Raw genomic sequence first — 18,420 nt, forward strand, 5'->3', positions numbered from 1 at the left:
ATGCTGTCTCGATTAGAGAGCCTGTCTTATGAGGATAGGTTGAGTGAGCTAAGGCTTTTCTCTTTGGAGAGAAGGAGGATGAGAATAGACTTGATAGAGGTGTACAAGATGATAAGAGACGTTGACTGAGGGCACAGCCAGAGACTTTTTCCCAGGGTGGTAATGGCTAATATGAGGGAGCACAAATTTAAGGAGAGTGGAGGAAGGTTTAGGGGAGATTCAGAGGTAGTTATTTTCACACAGAGAATTGCAGGTGCATGGGACAAGGAAGAGGATGATATATTTGGGAGATTTAGGAGACTCTTAGATAGGCATATGGCTGCAAGAAAAATGGAGGTTTGTGGGCTATGTAGGAGGAGAGGTTAGATTGATCATGGAGTAGGTTAAAAGTTTGGCACAACATTGTGGGCCAAATGGCCTGTACTGTTCTATAATAACTGTAATGTTCAGCCTCAGAGAGGTAATCCAACTCATCACACTCCGGTCCTGTGGGATTAACAATTCGGTGCTTAATTCTGCCCAGAACTGCCCAGGGAACAAAAGAAGAGAGGAGATGGGGCATTGCAAGGTTATACAGGAGAAGTTTTGGTTCTCCCTGGAGGTTGAGAGGAGATAAACAAAGATAGCAGGGTAAATAGAGGAAAACTCTTCCCTTTGACAGATTTAATGAGCCAAAGATTCAGGAGGGTCTAGTGAGGAAATCGTTTCTGTTGATCTGATGTTCACTGTCTGTGGGGGATGTACAATTAACATACAACATAGAACATAGCTCAGTGGAGCAGGAACAGGCCTTTCGGCCTACAACCAGTTACATTAGTAATCAAATGGCCAACTAAACTAATCCCTTCTGCCAGCGCAATGTCCATATCCTTCCATTGCCCTCACGTTCATGTGCCTATCTTAATGCCTCTTAAAAGTGCCTAATATATCTGCGTCTACCACCCCCCTGGGCAGTGCATTCCATAGTCTTATAAACCTCTGTCAGGTGTCCCTTCGGCATCCACCACTCCAGAGGAAACAACCCAAGTTTGTCCATCCTCTCATGCCCTCTAATCCAGGCAATAAACGTCTTCTGCACCCGCTCCAAAGCCTCAACATCCTTCCTATCATGGGATACCCAGAACTGTATGCAATTCTCCAGATGCACCTTAATTAGTATCAGAGAAAATTACTATCGCCAATTAGACACAGACCCCAGTATTCAGGGTTTGAGGGTCGGCACAACATTGTGGGCTGAAGGGCCTGTAATGTGCTGTACTGTTCTATGTTCTATTCAGTTTAATTACTTTATTACATGATCACAGAGAGCCCACGAAAAGACTCTGCTAAAGCTGCACAATCATGGTCACTTGAAATACCTTCCAATACAGGCAGTTAAGCAGTTTACAGGGGCCAACAGTTCCTGCTTAGACCTTATCGACAAGCTTCTGGATGCTTCCATACCTTACACAAAATTAGACAGAGGGTTCGCAAATACACTATCAGTTCCCCATTAATTAGAAGAAACCAAGCTGTTAGTCACATAGTCTTGAAGGCCCAAACAAGACAAAATCTGCAGATGCTGGGAATTCCGAGCAACCAACACACATATACACTCACACACACACACACACACACACACACACACACACACACACACAGACACACACACACACACAATGCTGGAAGAACTCAGCAGGCCAGGCCCGAAAGAGCGACTGAATTTTTTTCCATAGATGCTGCCTGGCCTGCTGAGTTCCTCCAGTATTGTGTGTGTGTGTGTGTGTGTGTGTGTGTGTGTGTGTTAGTCCTGAAGGTCAATGGTTCCTCCACATTGATTATAAAAACACGAAGTATTAGTAATGTAGCCTTCAGGGTTAAGGGTTCCTCCTTATACACAACATCCGTGCGTTATCAGTTCTTCATTTCTTCCGGGACTTATTGCTAATTAATACAAATAGACACACACCCATCTGTCTCTTACCTTGCTATTATCATGATTTTGTTAACCCTTAAGTCTCAGGCTTAATTAGAGTTTTATAAAATTACAACATAATTTCCTGACTTTTGAACTCATATAGACTAATATAGGCAAACATACTACAGTATATGTTTTCTTGACCTCCCTATTAACCTGTGAACCTGTGTAGCCACTTTCAGTGAGCTATGAACTTGGACCCCAAGATCCCTCTCTTCAGCAACACTGAAGAATTGTACCATTAACATTTGCTGCCTCTTTGCAGTACATTTGCATTTCAAATGTGAAATGCAACAATTCAGATTTGGTCTGGTTAAACTCCATTTCTCCATCCATATCTGCAAGTGATCTATATCCCACTGTATTTTTTGACAGTCCTCTATGTTATCATCACCAGTATTTGTATCATCTGCAAACTTATTAACTCACCCATCTACATCTACATCAGAGTCAAACAAAGCTTCCCAAATGGAATGGGATGGATTTCCATGGGAATACTTTGCAGACCTGTCAGGTAGGATTCCCAGTGGGACTGATGGGATTACTTAGCAAAGAAACTGCATTGAATCAAGAATTAAGGAATGAATGCAAGGAGGCCATTCTGTCTGTACTACCATCCTATATTTCAGTACCACATTCTTGCACTAACCCGCTGTCCCTTGATTCCCTTAATAGCTAGCAATCCTTGTCTTGAATGTTCTCAGTGAGTTGGCTCTGCTTTTGTCATCTCAGTCCTGAATGCCTAATCCCCTGTTGTCCGATTCTAGACCTCCCACTCAATCCTAGCCTAATAATGGGACCATTTACAGTAGCCGACCAACTGGTATGTCTCTTAAATGTGGGAATGTGGGAGGGAACCAGAGCGCCTGGGGAAAACCCACGCGGTCACAAGAAGAACGTACAAACTATGTTGGGACCAGGTTAGGTCCTCAGAGATCTTGACACACAAGAACTTGAAATTGCTCACCCTCTCCACTTCTGATCCCTTTATGAAGATTGGTTTGTGTTCCTTCATCATACCTTTCCTGAAGTCCAAAATCAACTCTTTCATCTTACTGACATTGAGTGCGAGGTTGTTGCTGTGACGCCACTCCACTAGCTGGTATGTCTCACTCCTGTACACCCTCTCATCTCCATCTGAGATTCTACCAACAATGGTTGTATTACCCACAAATTTATAGATGTTATTTGAGCTATACCTGGCCACACAGTCATGGGTATTGTGGTAAACCATGTATATATTTTGTAACTCGGTTACCTGTCTGGACACACCCCTCTGCTGACTGCCCCTGTGGCTCCTCCCACAGAGTCCTGTATAAAGGTGTTTGCCTTGCCCTTGCCCCTCCCCCTCAGTCCGGGGGCAGACACTCACTGTGGAGGTCGTATTGTACAGCGAATAAAATTGAAGCAGCTTCAATTACTCCAAAAGACTGAGGTTTGGTAAAATACTGAAAGGCTTTTATTCGCTGTACAATACGACCTCCACAGTGAGTGTCTGCCCCCGGACTGAGGGGGAGGGGCAAGGCGAACACCTTTATACAGGACTCTGTGGGAGGAGCCACAGGGGCAGTCAGCAGAGGGGTGTGTCCAGACAGGTAACCGAGTTACAACATATATACATGGTTTACCACAGGTATAGAGGGAGCAGATAGTGGGCTAAGCACACATCCCTGAGGTGTTAGTGTTGATCGTCAGCGAGGAGAAGGTATTATTACCAATCCGCTCAGATTGTGGTCTTCCGATGAGGAAGTTGAGAATCCAATTGCAGAGGGGTAAGGAGGCCCAGGTTCCATTGCTTTTCGATCAGGACTGTGGGAATGATGGTGTTCAACGCTGATCTATAGTCACTAAACAGCATCCTGACATAGGTATCATCCCGGTGATCTAGGGCCGTGTGAAGAGCAATTGAGATTGTGGCAATAGGCAAATTGCAGAGGGTTCAGGTCCTTAATGAGGCAGGAGTTGATTCTAGCCATGACCAATCTCTCAAAGCACTTCATCACTATAAGTGTGAGTGCTATTGGACAATAGTCATTAAGGCAGCTCACACTATTCTTCTTGGGAACTGGTATAATTGTTTCTCTTTTTAAGCAGGTGGGAACTTCTGACCGTAGCAATGAGAGGTTGAAAATGTCCTTGATTACTCCCACCAGTTGGTTGGCACAAGTTTTCGGAGCCTTACCAGCTACTCCATCAGGGCCTGCCATCTTACAAGAGTTCACCCTCCTGAAAGACAGCCTCATATCAGCCTCCGAGACAGAGATCACATGGTCACTGGGTGCTGAACCACTTAAATTGCCTAGTCCCAACGATCTACGCCTGAACCACAGCCCCCCATACCTCTTCAATTCGTATACATATCTAAACTTTTCTTAAATGTTGAAATTGAAATCGCATCCACCACTTGTGCTGGCAGCTCATTCCACACTTCCATGACCCTCTGAGTGAAGATGTTTCCCCTCATGTTCCCCTTAAAGATTTTGCCTTTCACCCTTAACCCATGACTTCTAGTTGTAATTACACTCAACCTCAGTGATAAAAGTCTGCTTGCATCTATACTTTTCATAATTTTGTATACCTCTATCAAATCTCCTCTCAGTCTTCTACGTTCTTGGGAATAAAATTCTAACCTCTTCTGTCTTTCTTATAACTCAGGTCCTCCAGCGCCAACAATATCCCTGTAAACTTCTTCTGTACTCTCTCAATCTTATTTGCATCTTTCCTGTAGGTAGGTAACCAAAATTGCACAAAATACTCTAAATTAAGGCTCACCAACATCTACAACTTCAACATAATATCCCAACTCCTGTACTCACTACTTTCAGCTATGGAGGCCAATGTGCCAACAGCTTTCTTTATGACCCTATCTACCTTAACACCACTTTCGAAGAATTATAGGCCTGTATTTCCAGACTACTTCTTAGTGCCCTACCGCTCACTGTGTAAGACCTACCCTTTAGTCGCAGGCCTCCAGTCAGAGAGGTAACCATCTACTACCACTCTCTGGTTTCTCTCACAAAGCCAAAGTATAATCCAGTTTACTACCTCATCTTGAATGCCAAGTGACTGAACCTTTTTGACCAACCTCCCATGTGCGACCTTGTGAAATGCCTTGCTGAAGTCCAGGTGGACAACATCCGCTGCGTTGCCTTCATTAACCTTCCTTGTGGCTTCCTCCTAAAGTCCTTCTATGGGCAACCTGCTTCCTCAACACTGCCTGCCCCTTCACCTGTCTTCGTATTACACACAATCTTGACCACAAAGCCGTCCAGTCTTTCACCCAAATCATTGACACAGAAGCAGTGCCAATACCAACTCCTGCAGAATACCACTAGTCACCACCAGCCAACCAGAAGAAGCCCTCTTCATTCTCACTCTTTGCCTCGTGCCAGACAGCCAATCTTCTATCCATGCTAGTATCTGTCTTGTAACATTATGGGTTCTTATTTTGTTAAGAATAGACTTAAAAATTTCTTAGTAATAGATTCCAACATCTTTACAATTTTTCAAACATTTTTCTTAAGTATAAATTTTCGGGGTACTTGGAGGCATATGATAAAATAGGTCAAAGTCAGCATGGTTTCCTTAAATAGATAGATAGATAGATAGACATACTTTATTGATCCCGAGGGAAAATGGGTTTCGTTACAGTTGCACCAACCAAGAATAGAGTATAAATATAGCAATATAAAACCATAAATAATAAATAATAATATGTAAATTATGCCAGATGGAAATAAGTCCAGGACCAGCCTATTGGCTCAGGGTGTCTGACCCTCCAAGGGAGGAGTTGTAAAGTTTGATGGCCACAGGAAGGAATGACTTCCTATGACGCTCTGTGTTGCATCTCAGTGGAATGAGTCTCTGGCTGAATGTACTCCTGTGCCCAACCAGTACATTATGTAGTGGATGGGAGACATTGTCCAAGATGGCATGCAACCTGGACAGCATCCTCTTTTCAGACACCACCGTGACACAGTCCAGTTCCATCCCCACAACATCACTGGCCTTACGAATGAGTTTGTTGATTCTGTTGGTGTCTGCTACCCTCAGCCTGCTGCCCCAGCACACAACAGCAAACATGACAGCACTGGCCACCACAGACTCGTAGAACATCCTCAGCATCGTCCAGCAGATGTTAAAGGACCTCAGTTTCCTCAGGAAATAAGGGGAAATCTTGCCTGACAAATCTGTCACAATCCATTGAGGAAATAATAGACAGGGTAGACAATGGAGAGTCAGTGGGCATTGTTTACTTGGATTTTCAGAAGGCCTTTGACAGGAAGCCACACAAGGCCACTTAGACCATAAGACATAGGAGCAGCATTAGGCCATCCGGCACATCGAGTCTGCTCCGCCATTCAATCATGGCTGACCCTTTTTTTTCCCCTCCTCCTCAACCCCAGTTCCCGGCCTTCTCCCCATAACCTTTGATGCCATGTCCAATCAGAACCTGTCAGTCTCCACTTTAAAAACACCCAACAACCTGGCCTCCGCAGCTGCGCGTGGCCACAAATTCCACCAATTCACCATCCTTTGGCTAAAGAAATTTCTCCGCATCTCTGTTTTGAAAGGTTGCCCCTCTATCCTGAGGCTGTGCTCTCTTGTCCTAGACTCTCCCACCATGGGAAATATCCTTTCCATATCTACTCTGTCTAGGCCTTTCAATATTTGAAAGATTTCAATGAGATCCCCCTCATCCTTTTGAATTCCTTCAAGTACAGACCCAGAGCTATCAAACGCTCCTCATATGAAAACCCTTTCATTCTTGGAATTATCCTTGTGAACCTCCTCTGGACCCTCTCCAACGCTAGCACATCTTTTCTAAGATGAGGGGCCCAAAACTGTTCACAATACTCAAGGTAAGGCCTCATCAGTGCCTGATAAAGCCCATGGTATTACAGGAAAGATACTAGCATGGATAGAAGATTGGCTGACTAGCTGGAGGCAAGGAATGGGAACAAGGGCGGCTTATTCTGGTTGGCAGCTGGTAACTACTTCTGTTCTGCAAGGGTCAGTGTTGGGACCACTTCTATTCACATTACATGTCAATGAGTTGGATAATGTAATTGATGGCTTTGTGGTCAAGTTTGCAGATCAGGACAGGCACTGTTGAGGAAGCAGGATATCTGTTTGTAACTCTCAGGTTTGGCTAGTAGCTTAATCTAGGGGAAGACAGCCTCTAGCCCCACCAAACTTGTGAAATCTCATTTGTGTGGATGCTGCATGATGTGTCCCCTGTTACAAATCAGCACGACGAAATAACAAACAGTACACAATATGCAATTAAACGACTGAGCTTTATAATTCTTAAGTTGACTATAGGGTTAGTAAAGAAACACAAAAAAATGTGCCCATTCTCATGAAACAGTCTATTTTGCAACGTTGAAGCTCACGGTTTTCCTGCCTGTCGTTCTCCATTGATTTTCTCCCCGGGTGTCAACTCCCGACCCCATTTGAAGTCCACTCTATTTTCCGCCGAACAAAAGCCCGCGAAATCCCTTCTCTCAGACCCACAAGAAAGAACAACCTGCCTCTCATTGGATGGCACACATTCCAAAACCCCTGTTATCCCTAGTCATAACCCAAACACTGCTGCTACAGAGAAACCATTACATTGGCAGTGAAACATTACAGAGAGGCCATTACATTAGCAATGAAACCTCACAGAAGGACTTAGGTTAGGAGAATGGGAAAAGAAATGGCAGATGGTATATAGTGAAGGGAAGTGTATTCACTTTGGTAGAAGGAATAAAGGCATAGACTATTTTCTAAACAGGGAGAAAATTCAAAATTCAGAGGTTCAAAGGATTTTGGAGTCCTTGTGTAGGATTCCTTAAAGATTAACTTGCAGGTTGAATTGGTGGAAAGGAAAGCAAATGCAATGTTAGCATTAATTTTGAGAGGACTAGAATATAAAAATAAAGATGTAATGCACAAACATCCACTCAGTGGCCACTTTATTAGGTGCAGGAGGTACCCAATAAATGGCCATTGGTGTTTGTCAATGTTACTAAGCCTGATTCTGAATCTATTTCTGATTTCATGTTAGCCTTGGTTGATGACCCTCCATCACATACAAATTCTATGAGTGATGGTGGCCAGATGTTGTTATGCTCAGGATTTGGACCTATTCCTGTATGCAATACAGTGACCGTGGTTTATCTGCAGAACAGAAACTTTGAAGTTTTGGAGCTGGGTAATTTAAAAAAAACATTGCAAATTACTAAATAATGAGGGAGACATTTCTAGGAGGACATGAACAGTGAAGTTAATTGGACAGGCTTGTGCCTAATGCATTTCAATAGAAGAATTGCAAACAGCAATCAGAGGTTGTGTCTGATTGCTGCTAAGCAGAGCAAGTTGTTAAGATGTTTTGGGTAAATATTTCTGTGAATTAGGTTTATAGAATTAAACACAGATTTTTAAATCACTAGTCAGGTCTTGACCAGACACAAAGAGTTTCTGCAGATACTGGAAATCCAGAGCAACATACACAAAATGCTGGATGAACTCAGGTCTGGCAGCATCTACTGAGGGGAATGAGTAGTTGACATTTCAGTCTGTGACCTGAAACATCGACTGTTTATTCCCCTCCATCGATGCCTGCTTGACCAGCATTTGCAGGTCTTCAGTGGACACGGTCTGAACTTCCTCTCAACAAACCTAAGCAGAGAACAGGGATTCATTGTAGCAGGAATGGGGAACATCACTTCAATCTAGACACTGGAAAAGATTTGTATAAATTAAACCCAACCTAGCCACAGCAATACAAACTTCTCCCCAGTCTGAGGGCTTTTGTTAGCACCAGACTCTAATGTGTGTTGTGTGGGGCTGGAGTGTGGACATAGGTTCTTCACAGAGGTTGTTCTTGTCAGAGCATGGCGGTGAAGGGAACATTTGTCAACCGTATTCAAAGTAACAATGGATCTTACTCTAACACAACAATAACGCCTTACTGATATCTGGGTGTGTCCACGGACTCTGGTTACCTCTTTATTTGCCCCTGTCATTGTACTCCCTCAGCACCACCGCTCCAAAACGTGGTGCTCCCTTTGCACTATCCCTCCCACACTCTGTTCCTCCCCAGTACTGCCCCTCCCACGATAGAAACTTCCCTCAGTACTACCCCTCTCACAGTGACCCTCCCACAGTAACCCACCCTTAGTACTGCCCTTCTCAGTGTGACACTCCCCAGTACTGCCCTTCCCATGATAGAAACTTCCCTCGGTACCGCCCCTCCCAGAGTGACCCTCCCTCGGTACCGCCCCTCTCACAACAGAACCCTCCCTCAGTTCTACAACCCTGCTTTTTACAAAACTTACAAGGTTTATTTACAGAACAAATACATAAAGCACAAATATTAAGTATTCACAAGACAATAATTAATTGAAATTAAAATATGATTACTACCGTCTATAAAACCCTGGGGGACTCACCAATCCCCCACTGTATCCACTGTGACACATACTCCATCGCCAAGGACAGCCGGGCACGGACGTGTCCTCAGAAGAGGGCAGGCAGTCGGCCCTGGCAGAGGCCTCGACTTCCACCGCCTAGACCCATGAATGGCCTTCTAGGCCAGGCCCAGGAGCAAAACCCCACCTGGAGATCCTCCTGCTGCCCCACTCCGTTCCGGACTGGGTGCCCGCAGATGAGGAGCATGAGGCTGAAGTGTAACCAGAACCTAAGCAGCAGCCCCTTCAGATACTTAAATGGGCTGCAACCTCTCACACCCCACATAAACCTGGTACACTGACCCCTCCCGACCGGAGAGTGGACAGGTGGACGGGGTGTCAGTCAACCTGCTTAATGACCTGTTCCTCGGTACAGCCCTGTGCAATATCTTTCACCCCAGGTCCCCAATGTACAGGGGAAGCACCCCTGCTCAAACAGACTTCCACCGAGGACCTCCCCTGCCACCAGATGGCACACAGACCACCATGGTGAGTCTGGTCGGAAAAATATGGAACGCTTCGCGAATGCACGTGTCGATCCTTGTGAAGGAGCCATGCTAAACTTCTCTGTATTGTTCCAGTTTTTAGTATACGTGCTGCTGAAGCGAACACTGCCCCTCCACCACTGTGTCCCTTCCTCAGTTCCACCCTTCCCACAATGCGACCCTCCCTCAGTACTGCCTCTCCCACAGTGTGACCATCCCTCAGCATTGCTTCAGAGTGTAAGAGGGATTTTAGAAACATAGAAAACCTACAGCACAATACAGGCCCTTCGGCCCACAAAGTTGTGCCGAACACGTCCTTACCTTAGAAATTGCCTAGGGTTACCCATGGCCCTCTATTTTTCTGAGTTCCATGTACCTGTTGGCATCTGGCTAAGTGATTAAGGCATCGGTCTCCTGACCTGAAGGTCGCTAGTTCGAGCCTTGGCTGAGGTAGCGTGTTGTGCCCTTGAGCAAGGCACTTAACCACACATTGCTCTGCGACGACACCGGTGCCAAACTGTATGGGTCCTAATGTTGAAGGTGGCAGAAGTTGTGGAGGATAATGTGCTGGATCCGGAGGCTAGTGGGGTGGCCTCATCTGCAATTGTGGTTTCCCTTCTGCTGTCATCAATGATGCCCTCACCCGCATCTCCTCCATTTCCTGCACTTCGGTTCTCACCCTATCCTCCTACCACACCAACAGGGACAGAGTTCCCCTTGTCCTCACCTACAACCCCACCAGCCTCCGGATCCAACACATTATCCTCCGCAACTTCCACCACCTTCAACAGGACCCCATAACTAAGCACATCTTTCCCTCTCCACTCCTCTCCGCTTTCCGCAGGGATTGGTCCCTCTGCGACTCCCTGGTCCACACGTCCCTCCCCACGGATCTGCCGCCTGGCACTTATCCCTGTAAGCTCAAGTGCTACACCTGTCCCTACACCTCCTCCCTTGCCACCATTCAGGGCCCCAAACAGTCCTTCTAAGTGAGGCAACACTTCACTTGTGAGTCTGTTGGGGTCATCTATTGCATCCGGTGCTCCCGGTGCGGCCTCCTCCACATCCGTGAAACCCGACGCAGATTGGGGGACCGCTTCGTCGAGCACCTCCGCTCCGTCCGCCAAAACAGACAGGATCTCCCGGTAGCCACCCTCTTCAAGTCTGCTTCCCACTCCTATTCAGATATGTCCATACATGGCCTCCTCTACTGCCATGATGAGGCTAAACTCAGGTTGGAGGAGCAACATCTCATATACCGTCTAAGTAGTCTCCAGCCCCTTGGTATGAACATAGAATTCTCCAACTTCCGTTAATTTCCTCCCCCTCCCTTCCCCTATCCCTATGTCACTCTGCCCCCTCCCCCAGCTGCCTACCACCTCCCTCATGGTTCCGCCTCCTTCTACTACCCATTGTGTTTTCCCCTGTTCTTTCTTCACCTTTCCTGCCTATCACCTCCCTGCCTCCCCTCCCCCACCCCTTTATCTTTCTCTTTACTGGTTTTTCACCTGAAACCTACCAGCCTTCTCCTTCCCACCCTCCCCCCACCTTCTTTATAGGGCCTCTGCCCCTTCCCTCTGCAGTTCTGATGAAGGGTTCCGGCCCGAAATGTTGACTGATCTTTTCCACGGATGCTGCCTGAACTGCTGAGTTCCTCCAGCGTGTTGTGAGTGTTACTTTGACCCCAGTATCTGCAGATTATTTTGTGTCTACTTTCATCAATGTGTTTAGTCACATCCTCAAAAAATTCAATCAGGCTTGTAAGGAATGACCTGCCTTTGACAAAGCCATGCTGACTATCCCTAATCATATTATGCCTCTCCAAATCTTCATAAATCCTGCCTCTCAGGATTTTCTCCATCAATTTACAACATCACTGAAGTAAGACTCACTGGTCTATAATTTCCTGGGCTATCTCGACTCCCTTTCTTGAATAATGGAACAACATCCGCAACCCTCTAATCCTCTGGAACCCCTCCTGTCCCCATTGATGATGCAAAGACCATCGCCAGAGGCTCAGCAAGCTCCTCCCTCGCCTTCTACAGTAGCCTGGCATACATCTCGTCTGGTCCTGGTGACTTATCCATTTTGCTGCTTTCCAAAAGCTCCAGCACATACTCTTTCTTAATATCTATATGCTGAAGCTTTTCAGTCCGCTGCAAGTCATCCCTACAATCGCCAGGATCCTTTTCCGTAGTGAATACTGAAGCAAAGTATTCATTAAGTACCTCTGCCATCTCCTCTGGTTCCATACACACTTTTCCACTGTCACACTTGATTGGTCCTATTCTCTCGCATCTTATCCTCTTACTCTTCACATACTCGTAGAATGCCTTGGGGTTTTCCTTAATCCTGTCCGCCAAGGCCTTCTCATGGCCCCTTCTGGCTCTCCTAATTTCTTTCTTAAAATCATTCCTGCTAGCCTTATAATCTTCTAGATCTCTAACATTACCTAGTTTTTTGAACCTTTTATAAGCTTTTCTTCTTGACTAGATTTACAACAGCCTTTTTAAACCAAGATTCCTGTACCCTACTGTACTTTCCCTGTCTCATTGGAACATACCTATGCAGAACCCCACGCAAATACCCCCTGAATATTTGCCACATTTCTGCTGCACATTTCTCTGAGAACATCTGTTCCCAATTTATGCTTCCAAGTTCCTGCCTGATAGCCTCATATTTCCCCTTACTCCAGTTAAACGCTTTCCTAAATTGAATGTTCCTATCCCTGTCCCATGGTAAAGATTTTAAAGATAATCTCTCTGGCTCCTTGTCACACTTGGGGCTGGTTGGGTCAGAGGTGAGTGAGGCCACTGAGTCATAGCTGAAGTTTTGGTCACTGGCCGCTGCTAAATGTAGTCTTCAAGCAGAAGTGAGGATGACCGGATACCAGCCGTTGATAGCGTCTCTCTGGTCTGATTGCAGAGCTCCGGAAGTCCGTGTCAGCCACATTCCTTGGGGATTCACCACTCCGCAGACTCCCTCTGAATCTCCGCTCCTCTTCCTTCCGGCATGGAGCTTCTACTGGTCGGGAACGTCCCCGCAACACGGCCCATGGGCCTAAGAATGGGAACCAGCAACGGACAGCGACCTCGGCAACAGGCTGTGGCCCCGGCACCAAGCAGTGACTGCGGCAATAGCCTTTGCTCAGTGACCCCGACGACAGTCAGTAATCCCAGTGGCAGATGGCGACCCCGGTAGCAGTCTGTGTCCTGTCACTATTCAGCGACCATGGCGACAGTCAGTAATCCCAGCAACAGACATCAGTCTGTGTCCCGTCACCATGGCAACGGGTGGCGAACCTGGCAACAGACAGGCATTTCTTCCAGCGGTCAGTAGCCACTGGTCACCATTCAGAGACTCCTCTGGGAATGGCCAGTGAACCGGACAGTCCCAGCAATATCCAGTGACCCACCGCCCAACCGCTACTCTACCCAGTACCGGTCCGTGTCCAGTGTCCTCCGTGACCCCGGGAGTGGACGGTGTCGGCTGGGGAGGAACAGGTGCAGCAACCGGCCAGAAGTGAGTGAGGGAGGCAGACTGTGTCCGCAGTCTGGATGCCGGACGCCCGCTGCATTGTTTCCCGTGTGATTAAAATGCCTGTACACGAATGGGAAGGGCATAATTCTGTTCCCAGTACAGAGCTCTGCGCACAGTAAATTCAGCAAGGCGAAGATCGTGTGCAAAGCCGGGCTGGGCGAACCTGTGCTCATGTTCGCTTTGATAGCGGACCCTACCTCTTGGCCCCGGACTGTCGATTGGGAGTGCTCAGTGTATCGTACTCGCTCTTATTTCCCCGCGGGTACCGACTCCTCCCCCACCGGGGACGCACTGAGTCGGAACACTGTGTCCAGCCCAGCCGGGTCACGGGGCTGTCGCGTCCCCACTCCCCTTCACGCGGGTACTCGCTCGTGATCGGGGTCTCCGCGCTCCCGGCAGCGCCGAAGCCGCTGGGAATGATTGCAAAATCTGCTCGTTGAAATAGCTCCCATATTGTACAGCTACCATTGTCACGCAGGACCGTGCACGGAAGCGCCTTTGATTCCAAAGGAACTCTGTCAGGTCCTCAGGGCAGAGTGGAGATGCGACCACTCAGGGATCCGGGTCAGCCCCCAGCCCCCTCCCTCGGGGACGGAAGTGGAAAAGTTCACACACACCCCCAGCGGAACTCAGCAGGTCAGGCAACGTCTGTGGAGGGGAATAAACAGTCGATGTTTTGGGCCGAGACCCTCCATTAGGACTGGAAAGGAAGGGGGCAAAAGCCAGAATAAGAGGGTGAGGGGAGGGACAGGACTACAAGCTGGCAGGCGATAGGTGAGTGGGTGCAGGAGGGGAGATGCTGGGAGGGGAAGAGGTAAAGGGCTAAAGACAAAGGAACCTGATGGGAGAGGACAGTGGACCATGGGAGGAAGGTCAGGGAGAGGAGCACCAGAGGGAGGAGAAGAGGAGAGAAAGGATGAGTCGGTAACCAAAACGGGGAATGGAAAGAGAGAAGGATTTGGGGGTGGGTTTAGTCAGAGAGATAATGTTTATGCCATTGGGTTGGAGATTAGCCAGACCAAGAATGTGAGGTGCTGCTCCTCCAAACTCATAGAGTGACCTCATCATGGCAGTAGAGGAGTCCGAGGACTGACATGTCGAAATGGAAATGGGAATGGGTGGCCACTGGGAAATCCCACCTATTGCGCTTGACAAAGTGGTCCTTCACTCTACGTTGGAACTATAGCAGTCAGCTGGTGGTGTAGTGGCATCTGCACCAGACTTTCAAGGCGAGTGGTCCCCGGTTCAAATCCAGCAGGCTTCCTTGCACACTTTCCATCCTTGCTGGGTTGAGCAACAAGCTAGCAACTCAGGCTTGTAAGAAAACCGCCAAAGGGCGAAAGAAATGGCAAGGTTGCCGCCGGATGCATCAAAAGGCACGAACAGGAACAGCGATACCCTAGGGGAAGCCATAGGCCACACTGGAATGGAAGAAGGGTCATTCCTCCCCATGGGAATCAGACAGGAATCTGGGAAGCCCCCACTCAGGAGTGGGGCAGGACCTGTGTGACTGCCCCTGTGTGACTAACCCAGTGATGGGTTAAAGAGTCTGCCAATCCCTCCATAGGATGGGACGTCCCACAGCTGCTGGGATATTTCACCTGCAGTCAGTCATTGGTACTTAGTTAAAGTCAAAAGGTGATGTGATTGAGTGAACAATAAACTGATTACCAGCCACGTTATGTTGGTTATAACAGTTGGGGAGTTTATTTAATCTGCTGTTGGGATGAATTCCACAGGGTTTGCAGCCATGGGAACACATTAGTGACACATTGCCCCCCCCCCAGGGTGTGGTTGATTACTGAGGGCTCAACGTTTGCCCTGGCTCAGCGGTGGGGGGATCTTGATGTCCTGTCCTCTCTGCAGCCGCTTCTCACACTCAGTCAGATAGTTCACACCGTCAATCACCAACTGGACCAGTTCCACCTGGGGATGTGAAAACATTCAGCGTTAGAGCCGTTGACACATCCCAGGGAGTCCAGGGATCACTGAGATGTTGGCTGGAAATGAAACTGACCCAATTCTTCCCCCTGTTCCCTCCCTCCCACCCCACAACCCAATGTGCAAAGAATCCTGCCTGCCCCTCCTCATCTCTTCCTCCCATTCCATCCAATCCAACATCCTCCTGTGCTCTCTGCCCTTCCTTCTCCATCTCTCTCCTTCTTCAGTCCTTCTTACACTCCTCCTTACACTCCTCCTTGCCTTGTTCTCATCCTCTTCCACACACCCCTCTCTTTCACCCCTCCCCCTTTGCAATCATCTCCTTCTCCTCCTTGCCTCAAGATAGCATAGTGGTTAGGGGAACACGTAACACCACTAGTGACTGGGGTTCAATTCCCACCGCTGTCAGTTAGGAGTTCGTATGTTTTCCAAGTGACTGCATGGGTTTCCTCCAGGTACTCTGGTTTCCTCCCACATTCCAATGATGTATGAGTTAAGGTTAGTAAGTTGTGGGCATGTTATGTTAGCACCAGAATCATGGCGACACTTGTGGGCAGCCCCCAGCATATCCTCAGACTGTGTTGGTTGTTGACGCAAACGACGCACTTCACTGTATGTTTTGATATACAGGTCATAAATCTTCATCTTCTAATCTTCCCTCTATCTTCACCCTTGTCTTTCCATCTCATCTTGCCCTTCTCATCCCTCTATATTCCACCTTCCTATCGCCTCCCCTTTCTTACCCCCCTCAGTCTCTCCACTCCTGTTCTTACTCCCCCTGCTCCAGGGTGCACCTGGTGTGTCCTTGGTGCTGGGAGCACGGGGGAACGAGACCACAAACTCACCTCAGATTTTCCCAGCCGGTCCAAGTTGGAGATGTCGAAAACACTGCCCACAGCTGCCGTGTCCACTCCCCCTGTGCCACGTTTCTGTAGCCGCAGGTTCTCCAGGATTTTCGAGAAGCGAGGATCCTGAAATGGAAGAACCATCCAGCTGAATGATGGCTCCACACCCTAGCGAGAATGCCTGTCAGACGACATGTTCCCCACTCCTTGGGTAGGAGCTAAAGGCTCAGGGTGAAAATGGACCCTTGCACGGACAGGAGACTGCTGACTGGCGGGAGGCGAAGAGTGGGAATAAAAGGGGCCTTTTCTGGTTGTCTGCCCAGTGACTAGTGGCATTCCTCAGGGGTCGGTGTTAGGTCTGCTACTTTTCAGCCTATGTCTTAATAATCTGGATGACAGAATTGATAACTTAGTGGCCAGGTTTGTGGATGTTCGTGGAGAGCAGGCAGTGTTGAGAAAGCAGGGACTTGTACAGATTAGGAGAATGGGCAAAGTAGCAAATGCAATACTGTGTAGTGAAGTGTATGGCCGTGCACTTCGGTAGAAGGAATAAAGATATAGACCATTTTCTAAACAGGGCGCGAGTTCAGAAATCAGCGGTACAGAGGGACCTGGGAGTCCTCATGCAGGATTCCCTAAATGTTAACTTGTAGGTTGAGTTGGTAGCGAGGGAGGCAAATGTGATGTTAGCATTCATTTTGAGAGAACTAGAATATAAAAGCTTGGGTGCAGTGCTGAGGCTGAACAAGGCATTGCTCGGACCACATTTGGAATATTGAGAGCAGTTTTGGGCTCCGTATCTCCAAGATTGGATGTGCTGGCATTGGAGAGGGACCAAAAGAAATTTATGAGAATAAGTCTGGGAATGAAAGGTCCTGAACGAGGACTGTTTGATGGGCTTATACTCACTGGAGTTTAGAAGAATGAGGGATGATCTCATTGAAACCTATCAAACATTGAAAGAGTGGATTGTGCAGAGGATATTTTTAATAGCAAGAGACTCAGACCAAAGGGCACGGCTTCAGAATAGAACAGAGATCAGGAGGAATTTCTTTAGCCAGAGGGTGGAGAATCTGTGACATTAATTGCCACAGACAGCCGTAGCCCAAGTCATTGGATGTATTTAAGGCAGAGTTTGTTAAGTTCTTGGTTAGTAAGGACATTAAAAGTTGCGGGAAGAATGGGATTGAGAGGAATAATAAATCAGTTATGATCGAATGGCAGAGCAGACTCGATGGGCCAAATAACCTAATTCTGCACCTATATCTTTTGGTCTTATAGATTTTATTTAAGGCAGTGTTTTGTCAGGACCTGACTGAGTTGACCTTTATGCACTCTGTCTTGAGCATGGCTTTACAGATGCTGGGAAAACTCAGATGTGATAGTCAAGACCTTGCACATCTTATGTTGTTTAAATCTGTTTCTTTGCCATTACATTTGTGCTCATTACAACATATGGTGCATTTAACATGGCCTTCTCAGGAAATCCCAGGGATAAACAGCATGGATTAGAATACAGGGTAAACCTCCCTCTATCCTATCCCATCACACAGTCCCAAGGCTGGGACAGATTAGGTACAGAATGAAGCTCTACTCAGACTCAAGCTGAGGTTAACACAAATGGCATACAGGCCATTCTTGGGTTATGAATGCTCATCTTATCGACATGCCTACAACGAGCTCCAATAATAGTACTAAGTTCAAAAATCCGACATATGTACATACGTATGTTCTTATAAATGGCAGAGCTAATTTCCTCTCTCTGTCCACTCTGAGTAAATGAGTGAATATCACTCTATCAGTGTTATGTGCTTTAGAATCCATTCATTACAATTCTATGGAGGTACGGTTACTGAATCAAATGATTTTTATGCATTTTCCAACAGATGGACATCTGTAAAAATTCAACTATTTCATTTTTTGGAGACACCTTTATGTATCTCCGTCTTTGGATGTTTCACATTTTTGCCCCTGTTAAGATTCAGCTCTGTACATTGATTAAACCAGAAAGGGCTGGAAACAGATTTAACACCTTCTACACTGTCCCACCGCACACTCTCAGGGCAGAGACAGTGTAGCTTAGATACAGAACTGTTGCTGCCCAGAAAGACTGCATTTCAGCACCTTGGTCAGTGTAATATTTGACAGCATAACCTCATTTCTCAGCGAGAAGAACCCCTGCAAGTGAAAGGGAA

General features: G+C 47.1%; 2 protein-coding genes and 1 non-coding gene across 3 annotated transcripts in view; 1 reads left to right on the forward strand and 2 right to left on the reverse strand.

Annotated features, from left to right (window-relative positions):
* The window catches only part of LOC140211933 (probable G-protein coupled receptor No18), a 32,074-nt gene extending 16,895 nt beyond the window's left edge, over positions 1–15,179 (forward strand). Inside the window, exon 3 of the mRNA XM_072282165.1 lies at positions 12,825–15,179. Coding sequence (XP_072138266.1) covers positions 12,825–13,027 — 203 coding nt within the window. The 3' untranslated portion in view covers positions 13,028–15,179. The remainder of the gene's footprint in view (positions 1–12,824) is intronic.
* Positions 9,918–10,026, reverse strand: LOC140212261 (U6 spliceosomal RNA). The gene has a single exon (XR_011889676.1). It is a non-coding gene; the product is annotated as a U6 spliceosomal RNA (small nuclear RNA).
* Positions 15,128–18,420, reverse strand: part of LOC140211934 (creatine kinase U-type, mitochondrial) — a 42,646-nt gene continuing 39,353 nt past the window's right edge. The window contains exons 9-10 of the mRNA XM_072282166.1: positions 16,226–16,351; positions 15,128–15,365 (exon numbers count right to left, since the gene is read on the reverse strand). Coding sequence (XP_072138267.1) covers positions 15,249–15,365; positions 16,226–16,351 — 243 coding nt within the window. The 3' untranslated portion in view covers positions 15,128–15,248. The remainder of the gene's footprint in view (positions 15,366–16,225; positions 16,352–18,420) is intronic.

This window comes from Mobula birostris, chromosome 18, assembly GCF_030028105.1.
Source record: "Mobula birostris isolate sMobBir1 chromosome 18, sMobBir1.hap1, whole genome shotgun sequence".
Taxonomy (NCBI): Eukaryota; Metazoa; Chordata; class Chondrichthyes; order Myliobatiformes; family Myliobatidae; genus Mobula; species Mobula birostris.